The sequence below is a fragment of the Rhinopithecus roxellana genome, chromosome 9 (assembly GCF_007565055.1).
Source record: "Rhinopithecus roxellana isolate Shanxi Qingling chromosome 9, ASM756505v1, whole genome shotgun sequence".
Taxonomy (NCBI): domain Eukaryota; kingdom Metazoa; phylum Chordata; class Mammalia; order Primates; family Cercopithecidae; genus Rhinopithecus; species Rhinopithecus roxellana.
This window is the reverse complement of record NC_044557.1, coordinates 114,454,175-114,466,444: the sequence shown is the minus strand read 5'-3', so window position 1 is coordinate 114,466,444 and position 12,270 is coordinate 114,454,175. Positions and strand designations below refer to the sequence as shown.

Below are 12,270 nucleotides of genomic sequence, written 5' to 3'. Positions count from 1 at the left end.
AGAATGATACAACGGACTTTGGGGACTCAGGGGAAAGGGTGAGAGAGGAGTGAGGGATAAAAGACTACACACTGGGTGCAGTGTACACTGCTTGGGTGATGGGTGCACCAACATCTCAGAAATCACCACTAAAGAAATTGTTCATGTAACCAACACCACCCATTCCCCCCAAAAACCCATTGAAATAAATAAATAAATAAATAAATAAATAAATAAATAAATAAATAAATAGGTAAGTGCTACATGTAACGGAATTTTTCTTTGGAGAGTCAATTTAGCAGCCAATGACATCATCTGGTCCCTACAACAACCCTATAAAGTAGGTGTTATTATTATGATCCCCATAATAATTTTATAGCAGAGGAAACAGCTTCATGCAAGTAAATGAGGTCCCCCAGGGCTATCAGATTAGTGAATGGCAGAGCTGGATTAGTGGACAACAGACTGCAGAGCTGCGTAGTAAGCACTGCAGGATTCATCTTGGACCTGCTCTTGCTGCTTCACTAGTCAGGTCTCCTGGGCCACCAGAAAAGTCCAAGAGGAGCTGGGAGCACACGGGGCAGTTTAGCCAGTGCTTAAGTACTGAGAGAGAAGCAGGGTTGGAGCCGCTGACCATAGACCAAGACCTTCTTTAAGAGAAGCTTCCTAGCCTGGGCCCTCCATAATCTGGGCTTTGTCTTTCCATCTCCCTAGGACAGAATGGTTCATGCTAGGCATTTAAGGTGCAATGGGAGCCTCAGGGCAAGAAGATAAAGTACTTTTTACCTGTTGGTAAAAATAAAGCAGCGTGGTCCTGTCCTCCTTCAGGCTCTCCATGAAGTCTTCCGGCAAGTAGCGGATTTGAAGGTCATACCTGCAACAGGACATTCAGGCTCTGGTTGACACAGAGAAGCTGGTGTCTGAAGAAAGGAGTAGGACCCCAAGGGCAGAAGCAAGTCCATCCCCCAGTGCAAAAGGTAGGGCTGCCCGTGGGTCTTGTGGCCACCCATTCAGGGCTGGTTTTTCTCTTTCCCTCCTCTGTGGTTGGGCAGGGGACCATAAACAGGGAGGTGGCTGGCAGGTGGTCAGAGCTAGCCCTGACTCTCCACCTTTCTCCCTCATGGTAGCTGTTTCTCTTAGGTTCATAGGCTAGCCCTGGACCTGGGTTTTCCATCCGCCCCCACTTTTGTCTCTCTTTTCCCCTAGCACTGTCAGCATCCCGTTTAGGGTTATCTTTAGGTGTCTGTTCTGGGATGGGGATAGTCTATGAAGCCCAGGTTAGGTCTTGGAAAATACATGCATTTGATACTGGAGGAAGACTAAGCCTAGAATGCCATTCAGGTTTGCTAGAAGTTTCTGAGGCAGGGGAGTGCTCTAAGGGAGGAACTCCCAGGGCCTCCCCACCCTAAATTCCTCACCTCCCCACTTCCAGAGCCCAGGAGTCCACTCCTACCTCCACTCGGCTTCCACGTGCAGACACTCATACTTGTCCTGCACCTCACCCACCGTCATCTGCGGGTGCAGCCAGTGGATCTCATCGGACTTCATGTGCTTCAACCTCAGCCCATAGCACTCAGCCAGCTGGATGTTGGGCCCAATCCGCCCGCTCAGCAGGATGGAGGTGATTATCTCCTGCAGAGGAGAAGAGAGAGGCACGACTGAGGCGTGCCCTCCTTTGGGCTCCCACAATTCTCACACAGACCTGAAAAGTGTGATTCTCTAGGGTGGGATTCTGTCTTCATGTTCAATTTGTCTCTCATTCTCTAGCACTTAGGGGAAGATTTGTACACAATGGGCTCTAGCTGATAAATTGACAAATGGGTGAAATGAGGCAGAGATAGACGAACTGAGAGAGCAGAAGTGAAGGAGAAAATGCAAAGAGGCAACGAATACCAAAAATTTGCTTCTGCGCCTCATTACAATCTAACCAATTAATAATTACCAATTAGTAATTACCAAAATTACCAATTACCAATTAATAATAACATTCACCATGTGAACAGCATCTTCTGAGTGGCTTGCAATTTAGCCAGCATCACTGAGTTCCCATACCAGGCACTGGTAGGCCCTTTGCAGACATGATTTCATTGAATCCATACAACACAGGGCAGCAGGTGTTACCAGCCCCGTGTGGCTGATGGAGAAACTAATATAGGTCCCACAATCCACAGAATTAAACTAGGATTTGGAATCCTGGGACACTAGAATCTGAGGATTTCTACTAGGCCAGGCTGATTCGTGGAGTGGTGAGGCTGGACAAGATAAGGACAAGATTCACTTGGAAGGATTAAGTGCCACAATCCCCACATGAACAGGGACATAAGAAATTAGTGCTGGCAAGAGGCCGGGCGCGGTGGCTCAAGCCTGTAATCCCAGCACTTTGGGAGGCCGAGACGGGCGGATCATGAGGTCAGGAGATCGAGACCATCCTGGCTAACACGGTGAAACCCCGTCTCTACTAAAAAATACAAAAAACTGGCCGGGCGAGGTGGCGGCGCCTGTAGTCCCAGCTACTCGGGAGGCTGAGGCAGGAGAATGGCATGAACCCGGGAGGCGGAGCTTGCAGTGAGCGGAGATCTGGCCACTGCACTCCAGTCTGGGTGACAGAGCGAGACTCCGTCTCAAAAAAAAAAAAAAAAAAAAAAAAAAAAGAAATTAGTGCTGGCAAGAAACCAGGTGTCCTCTCATTCCTGCTTTCTTGTTAACCAGAGGTTAATAGACTGCCTGTCTCCCACCTTGATGCCACAGCTTCCTGGCCTAGAGCCAGATATGGATTATCAGGTGGGCCAACTGGGCAGCTGCCTGGTAGTCCATCTGTAAGGCCCTGCCTAGTTCTGAAATCACTTTGGTGTCATTTTTTTTTTTCTTGAGATGGAGTCTTACTCTGTCACCCAGGCTAGAGTGCAGTATGCAATCTCGGCTCACTGCAACCTCTGCCTCCCAGGTTCAAGCCATTCTCCTGCCTCATCCTCCTGAGTAGCTGGGACTACAGGTATGCACCACCACGTCTGGATAATTTTTGTATTTTTAGTAGAGATGAGGTTTTATCATGTTGGTCAGGCTGGTCTCAAACTTCTGACCTCAAGTGATCTGCCCACCTCGGCCTCCCAAAGTGCTGGGATTCCAGGCGTGAGCCACCGCGCCTGGGCTTTGATGCCATTTTAACTCAGGTTTCTCATGTAGTTCCACATATTGTTGGTGAATTGAGCTCACTCCTGACAGAGTTGAGAGTCCTATGGGATATAAATTTAAAAACCTGAAGTACTGACCTATCTCTGTTAGATATGTCTACAATGTGCATGCTACCAAGCCTACATCAGCCTAAAGACTGAATAATGCATAATAGGTTGCTGTCAGACCAAAAAGAGGAGGAACACTTGATTAGATTTTACATTTTCTTAACATGCCTCCCAAGACAGTTTCTAATTCAGTAAATCAACTGTAATCAGTTCCTTAATTGGAATGAAAAGGAGGCATATTATTTTTCTCAGAAGGAAATAAATTTATTTCTCTCTCCACTAGGAAAATGTCATGCTAATATTTAGATAATCCTGGTTTGAAGGAATGCCCAGTTATTTGCTTCCCTGGGCACCCATGTGTCTCGGGCCAGCTGCCTCTTGCTAGCTCTTCTGGACTCCAGGAAGTTGTGAAACTAGAAGACTCTCAGCCTGAAAAATCCCTTCCCCTTTAGGAAAGAAAATGCCCATCACAGAGGGTGATGACTGCTCTGTGAGATAGATGGGGAAACTGAGGCACGGAATGCACTTGTGAACAGTTGTAACTAACCAGTGCAGGAATCAGAACTGGGGCCCTGGAGGGGATGAAGACAGGGATCAGTGGCACTCCTACAGTGAGAGGGACATCTGGTTGTGGGAGGATTGCAAGCCCGTGAAGTCAACCATTTTGTCATCCTCTCTACCCATTTCTCCTGTCCCTGACCTTCTGCCCTGCTCTGTCCACTGTCATCCTGAATAATGCATTACTAAGAGCCCCCACGTCACTCCCAAGTCCCTCCTGGAGCCTCCACTGGTGCTTCTGAACTTATAGTCCTCTCCTGCTCCAGCTGAAACCTACTTGGCTAATATCTAATTTCCTCAGGGCTAGAACCCCTGTGCTGTTGATTGTCAAAAATCTCAAACATATACAAAGTAAACAGAAGAGTATAATAAACCCCCATGTACGCATCACCCAGCCTCAACAATTACCAACCTTCTGCCTTCTTGCTTTATCGATATCACCACTCACTCCCCAACTGTGACTCAATTATTATTTTTTACAGTTATTTAAATGTAACATTTATATATATTAAAATGCATAAATTGTAGCTATACAATTTTGACACATGAATACAACTGTGTAACCCACATACCAATTAAAGTATAGAACTTTCCAGATCCCCAGAAAACTCCCCCATATCCCTTCCCAGTCCACCCTCACGGCCCACTCCCTCCCACCTCTCCAGGCAACCTTACCCTAGCCCCACCACTTTCAATTGGTTTTGCCTGTTCTAGAACATCATATAAATGAAATCATTTAGCATACAATTTTTTTTGTGTCTTTTTTCACTCAGCATAATGTCTGAGATCCATCATGCTGTTCCATATATCAGAAATTCATTCCTATTTATTGATCGGTAATGTTCTGCCTGTAAATGAATCACAATATGTCGATTCAGTCCTCTGCTTCTGGACACCTGGACTATTTCTGATTTTTGGCTATTGTGAATTAAACTACTATGAACATTAATGTACAAGTATTTTTGTGAATATACGTCGTCATTTCCTGTGGATAAATGCTGAGAAGAGGAATTACTGGATCAAAGATAGATGTATGTCTGACTTGATAAGCAACTGTCAGGATTATTCCATTTTATATTTCTCCTGTGACATGAGACTTCTGTTACACCACATCTTCACTAACATTTGGTGTTGTCAGTCTTTTTAATATTAGCCATCTCAGTGGGTGCGTAGTGTCTCATTGTGCTTTTAATTTGCATCTCTCTGATGACTAATGATACTGACCATGTTTTCATGTGTTTATAGGCCATTCATATACCTTCCTTTGTAAAGTGGTTGTTTGAATCTTTTCCCCATTTTTCCCCATGTTTTCATTTGTAGGAGAGTTGTAGGAGACTTTTATACATTCTAGATAAAAGTATTTTGTATGATGTATTTTATGAATATTTTTTCCAGGTCTGTAGTGTGCTTATTCTGCATTGCCTAATCTATGTCTTCTGACAGCATCTAACTTGTCAAAATTTTCTTTCATGGTTAGTGCTTTCTGTATCCTAAGAAATCTTTGCCTGCCTCCAGGTCATGAAGATATTCTATGTTTTCTTTTATAAGCTTCATAGTTTTAATTTTTCGTTTTGTGATCTATTGTGAATTTTTGTATATGGTATTCATTTTCAAAAATATAGAGCTATGGTTGTTCAGCATTGGTTGTTGACTTTCCTTTCCCAAATTAATTGCTTTTGTCAAAAATCATTTGGCCATCTAGGTTTATTTCTGAACTCTCATTTCTTTTCTATTGATCTTTGTCTATACTGTACCAATATCAACCACACTGTCTGCATTACTGTAGCTTTACATGAGATCTTGAAATCAAATAGGGTTAAGTCTTCTGCTGTTCCCCATCCCCCAGATTATTGGGCTGGGTCTTTGCATGTCCACATAAATGTTAGAATCAGCTGGCCACTTTCTTTTTAAAAAGTCTGCTGCATTATGAATGGGACTGTGTTAAATCTATAGCTTAATGGGAGAGAACTGGCATTTTTTTTTTAACGTTGAAATTTTTATAGAGTTTGGGTGATGCTATGTTGACCAGGCTGGACTTGAACTCTTGCACCTCAAGTGATCCTCCCACCTTGGCTTCTCAAAGTGTTGGGATTATAGGCATGAGCCACTGCACCTGGTCAGAATTGGCATCTTAACAGCATTGATGCCTGTAATACATGAACATGGTATATCTCTCTATTTATTTAGGTCTTCTTTATTTTCTTTTAGTAATGTTTTATTGTTTCCAACACATATATATTGTGCAGGTCTTTTGTTAAATTCATTTCTAAGTAGTTTATACATTTCAAATTTATAAATTTTAGAAATTTGCTTCTATAAATTATCTTTAAAAATTAATGTTTTATTTTGGGGCTTACTGTCTCCATGATTTTCTGCTAATCTTCTTGCTGCTCTGCCAATCCCAAATTGTATCCTCTGACCCTTTAAGCTAGTAAGGCTGCAGATTTTTGCCCCTGGAGCCCTCTTCCAGACTGGAAAGCTCTCTCAGGCAAAAAGTAACAAACTTGCAGATCTCATTCATCATAGTTCAGCTCTCAGGAGGAGGTTTCCTTTTAGTTTGTGCTTGCTATGGGCACTCACCAATGCCTGCAGAGAGTCCACTTTTATATTTCGTCCAGATTTCCTCATTGTTATCTGGAGAAAGATTAGTTTAGCAAAACTATCCCATCATTTTTGAAGTCTTTGTGCTATTTTATTAACAAATCTGTATTCTCTGCAAATGGGAGAGGGTTGGGGATCAGAGAGCTCCTTTTAAGTCACGGATAACTGAAATGCAGACTAGCAATAGCCAGGAGCACAAGCCCTGGTGCCAGGCTGCAGCAGTGCCCCATCAACCCACCACCATCACCCAGCTGGATATGCTTGGATACATATTAAAGTTCTCTGGATTTGGTTTTCTCATCTAGAATATGGACAAAATAATAGTACCAATTTGGAATGCTTTTGTGAGGATTAAATTAGATAAAACTCTATAGAACGGTGCTTGGCCCAAGGTAAATACTCAAAAAACAAACAAACAAACAAAAAATAGCCCCCCAAACGACAAAATATTAGCCTTATTTTGACACAGCAATCTCCTACACAGGCTGGTGCTCTGTAAACCAGACTGGGAAAACAAAGCAAAATTCATCCTATTTTTCTCTTTCTCTACCTTTCTATCTTCTTTTTCCTTCCTTTGGAGGTGGTGGCAGGATTAGGGGTCAAAGGAGTTGGGCCAAGAGAGATGATTGGAGTGATTAGGAGATTGTAAGCAAACAGGGGGAGTAAGCAAAGAACCAAACAGGGCGAGTGAGCAAAGAAGTAAATGTATTGAGGATAATGGGAGACTCTTAAGGAGATGGGGAGCCTAGAGAGTCTAGCCAACCTATCTCATCATTTTTGAAATCTTTGGAGGTGAGGGATTGGAATTGGAAGTACTGGTGTGACTCATGGCTTTATAGATAGAAAGAGATATACACACACACACACACACACACACACAAACACACACACACACACACACACACAGAGAAATTGAGAGAGAGAGAGAGAGAGAGAGAGAGAGAGAGAGAGAGAGAGAGAGAGAGAGAGAGAGATTGAGCTTCATTTATAGAAAGGACTTAGAAGCAGTGACAGCCCATAGTGATTGCACACCCAGCACCAAGTTGCAGTTTTCAAATATCCTTCTCCTCTTAAAGAATCCAAAGCTCCTTGTAGAAATGGCTGATTCCAGGGCCACGGGGGAAAACTACAAGATGAGCCTGGAATGTCATTTTGTGCCATATAAAAACAAAGTGTTTAGAGAAAATTGGGGACACATAACAACAAATCAGTATTAGCCTGAAGGAACTCACATGGGGCACATCTAGGATAACTTAAGTATTAAAATATATGATAGGAATGAGTTACATCCTGCCAAATAAAATAGAATCTAAGACAGATAAATAATTGGGGAAGAAGAAAATACTCTTCCTTGTGTAGAATGCCAAGTAATAAATGTAGAAGAAAGGATGGAAATAGAAAGTCACCATTTGGCCACAAACTTAGTGTTGGTTGATTCAGGCAGGATTCATCAATGGGTGATGAAGCTGGAGGGTGGAGGTTTGATGATGAATAGGACATTGACATGGTCTCAGTGCTTTCAGTCACAGAATGTACTAATCAAATGCACAAAAAAAAAACCTGGCAGACACAAACAACCAGATCATCATGGTTTACATTCCAAGTGGTGGAACAGGTAAGCACAGCGGGCTTCCTGCCTCGATGCACCAAGAAGAGAGCAGCAAGGTTGCTGAGATCTTCCTGCCATGAGTCTGTGGCCTGATCTAGTCATGAGACCAGAGACCCAGGATGAGGAGCCTCCTCAGGGACCTATGGAACAAAAGGACTGTACTCTTTTGGATTGAGAAACTCTCCCAGATTGGAGGAGACTAAAGGGATATGACAGCTGAGTGCAATGTGTGCTCCTGGATCAGACAGGAAAAACAGACACTGCTGGGACAGTTGGTAAAATCTGGATGGCATCTATGGTGTGGATGGTAGTGTTATAGCAACGCTGACTTCCTGATTTAGATGTATGCAGCATATCTTCTGTAGGAGCGTGTCCGTGTTTGGGGAGATAAACCCTGGAGCATTCTGGTGATGGGGCAGCACTGCTGCAAGTTGCTCTCAAATAGTTCAGAAAAAAGAATAATGATAATGGGCATATTTATGTATGTGTACGCATGTATGTCTGCTTACGAAGAGATAGAGCTGGTAATACAGAAAATGATAAATTTAAACCATTGAGGATTCTGGGAGAAAGCAATATGGGAGTCCTTAGCCCTATTTTTTTCCAACTTCTTAAAAAGTTTGAAATAATTTCAAATTAAAAAGAGAGAAGAGACTCTAGTGAGGGAGATTCCCAGCCACATGAGAAGTAAAGGCACCATATCGAGGGTTTGAATAAGATTTGTATCAGGCCAGACATGGCCTTGCAGCTTCTCTCCCACCCATAGTTTCTGAGAGGGGTCAGACTGAATCCAGCTAATGGTTCTAGTTGATGAAATTCTCCAGGACACTGCTTGCACAAATTTTTTTTTCAGATTTCCTTCTAAGAAGCAACCAATTTCTGTTGTAGACATGGTGGAGAAAAGTTTAAATTGAGGTCCTTGGGGTTGAAATTCATTAATAGACTCTTCACCCAACGTATCTTTATAGGAAGACAGATTTCAGCTTCAGGTAAGGAAGACCTTGGGAGCTTTCTAAGCATGAAATGCAGTATTTGGGAGGTGCCTGGTGCTGGGCAGATTCCTACCAGTGGTGCATTCTTTCCTGGGGGGTAAACCTGAAGTTCTTGGGAGAGAGGGAGCTTTATCAGATGGCACTTGCACCTGCCACCAATGTCACCACTGCTGGTTACTGATGGTGTATCATAAAGAATTGATGAGTCTTTGTCCTTGGTTCTGCAGAGGGGGTGTTTAAACCCTTGGAATTCCCTAAGAGTTAGGATGGCCTTTGTATTTCACTGTAGGTTCTGCAGACCACACCTGGATCTACACTACTGAGGTGATTCATGGTGCGTCCCTGCTAGCCTCAGGATGGGGACTGCAGTGCTGGAAAGACCAACCGGGTAATTAGAGAGTTGAAGCTTTGAGCCACATGGTATCAGCCTGACCTCCAGGGAGGGAAGGGGAGCTGGATATTGAGTTCAGTTATGTGGCCAATGATTCAATCAACCAACCAATCAATCAACCATGCCTGTGCCTAATAAATTCCCGGATACCAAAGCTCAGGTGAGCTTCCTGGTTGGTGATGAACATCTTGCTGGTTTGTCTGGAGGGCAAAGCCTTCTGAGGATATGAAACCTTCCTGGTGGGGGTCCCTCAGACCGGTCCTCTATGTTTCTTCATTTGGCTAGCTCTAATTTATATGATAAAACTGTAAGGATAGCACTTTCCTGCATTCTGTGAGTTGTTTTAGGAAACTGTTGAAACTTCTGGGATAGTGGAAACCCCCAAATTTGTAGCCAGTTGATCAGAAGTGTGAATGGCCTGGGAATCCTGGAGCTTTCAACTGGGGTGTGAGGGGAGGCGGTCTTGCGGAGGATTCACCCTCAGCCTGTGAAGTCTGAGCTAATTCCAGAAGTGCATTGTGGCAGGACTGCATTGCAAAGTGTGCCAATCCTTTAGGCACACAGAGGCAAGGGGAAACAAGGTGTTTGACCATGAGTGACACAGAAAGAGCTCTAACTTTGGAGTCATACAAATGAGGGTGAGAACCCAACTTTGACATGTACTTCCAACAGGACGACAAGCTCCCTGAGCCACAGTCCCCTCCCTGCAGCCCTCCAGCCTCATCATGTCAAGCTGCAGAATGGCTTCTTCATTTAAACCATCAGCAACTGTCTATGATACACTCACTACGCAAAACAGAGCTAGGGGCTCTCGTGCACACACATAGGCCCTTGCCCCAAGGAGCGTCTTACATTTTGTAGGTGGGAGGAAAGGTATGGTGTAAATGCAGTGGGGGTGGCCAGATTGGGGTAACAGAAGGGTCAGTGCTGAGATTTGAAATGTTCTCACCTGCACTGGCTCTTGCACAAGCACTGCCTTCCTCAGCCTGAATCCTCTTCTCTATTATTCTAATATGTACACAGCTTCTCAGCAAACAGTGGGGGCAGCAAGATCAGCACTCTACCCAGAGCTCCTCAACTGCTACCACTGAGTCAATGCTTTCTCTATTAATAGATCACTTTTAAAAAAATGACAGTATATAATGATTACTCACAAGATTGCCATATATGCCATGAGTTTTAAAAACTGTCTTAATTTTATCAGTTGCTATTTAGGTAAGCCCAGGACTCTTTTTGCTACAGGAAGACCTTTGCTTCTTCCCACAGGAGGGCTTCCAGGCTCTCCGACTGCCCATGGCTCACAGCCTGGTTATTAAGAGCCTTTGAATGCTTTCTTGCAAACATTAAAACGTCTATAGCTTTTCCTCCTGCTTGGCTAACACTGATTTAGTTGCTTTATCAAATAGTGTAAAGACTTCAAACTACCTTTGTCTCTCTCCCTATCCTCTGGCCTTTCTTCCTGTAGGTCAGAAACAAAGAAGCAACAGGACCGGATGGCTTGTCTCTGCACTCTGGATAATCTACTTCCAAAAAGGAAAAGATGGTTGAAGGAATTAATTACTCAACTCACTTTCCTTCTCTTTTGTCAGTGCTCATCCATTTATAACTTTCTTCAGTGATCTCTATTGTCTCACTATTTTCTCAGGCTCACCTATTTCTAATAAAATACCTAGCCTTTTTGGCTTTTTTCTTAATAAGCTTATTAAACATGTCTGATGTCAGTGGCTGGGGTTTTGGAAACAATATGACAGCTGAGTCCCTTACTGTCCTCCACCAGGATTGCTCTCACTCAAAGAGTGGCCCTTGCCTAAGGTCACACCCTTCCTGGGGGCCGTCCATATCCAGTGACTGGTCAACTCAAGGTCATAATACCTATGTCCTTTCATCCTGATTTGGGACAGCTCTCCAGGGCTCCATGTGGAATGGGCTGAAGCCTTTGCTGTGGCTGCATCCCAGCCCAACTTTTCCCTCTGCCCCGTTCTGCTTTCTTCCCTCCCACTAGCTATGTGCCTTGGGAGTGCCCATCAACATGCTTCTTCCATGGAAGCCTCCCACCCAGGTCTACTTCCCAGGAACCTGACCTGGGGCAGTGGCCTGCAAACTGCTTCCCAGGCTTAATTCAATTCACCCTCCTTACTCTTTTCAAAGTATTCTTTTTGTTTGTTTTAGTAAGATGACTATACTTAACATTTAATAAATAAACTACACTTAAGCTTTTGTTGAAAAATGTCTTAGGCCAGGAGTGGTAGGCTTACACTTGTAATTCCAGCTCTTTGGGAGGCCGAGGCAGGAGGACACCTGAGGTCAGGAGTTCGAGACTAGCCTGGCCAACATGGTGAAACCCTGCCTCTACTAAAAATACAAAAATTAGCCTGGCATGGTGCTGCATGCCTATAATTCCAGCTACTTAGGAGGCTGAGGAAGGAGAATCACTTGAACCTGGGAGGTGGACGTTGCAGTGAGCCGAGATCGCACCACTGCACTTCAGCCTGGGCCACAAGAGCAAAACTCTGTCTCAAAAATAAAAACAAGTCTTGCTTAAATTTTATTTAAGAAGGTGTCACTCTGAGGTTGAGGACAAAATCAATGCAGGTGATTCTGGTGGGAAGTCCCTCATTGGTTCCTCATTTTCTGTACAATCAGATAAGACCCAAATTAATGAACACGAGGCATAAACCTCCCTTTGGGGTTTTTTCTCATATGTTCTTTCCAGTCCCATCCCCTCTGAACACAGTGTGCTCCGTGCCTGGTCTCCAAAGTTGTTCTCTTTCTTCCCCCAACACAGCATGCTCTTGCTTTCCTCTGTGCTGAATACATTCAAATCTTCCTGCCTGGGGGACCCCTGGCTTCCTTCTCCCCCTTGTCCTCTCCTCCTGGTGAACTCCCAGTTATCCTTTCAGG

At 43.9% G+C, this 12,270-nt stretch overlaps 1 protein-coding gene across 5 annotated transcripts in view; it reads right to left on the bottom strand.

Annotated features, from left to right (window-relative positions):
* The window catches only part of PTK2B (protein tyrosine kinase 2 beta), a 136,531-nt gene that overhangs the window by 39,644 nt on the left and 84,617 nt on the right, over window positions 1-12,270 (bottom strand). For all 5 annotated transcript variants that reach the window (XM_010378124.2, XM_010378125.2, XM_030938020.1 and 2 more), the window contains exons 3-4: window positions 1,433-1,611; window positions 766-853 (exon numbers count right to left, since the gene is read on the bottom strand). In XM_010378124.2, the coding sequence (XP_010376426.1) occupies window positions 766-853; window positions 1,433-1,611 (267 nt within the window). The remainder of the gene's footprint in view (window positions 1-765; window positions 854-1,432; window positions 1,612-12,270) is intronic.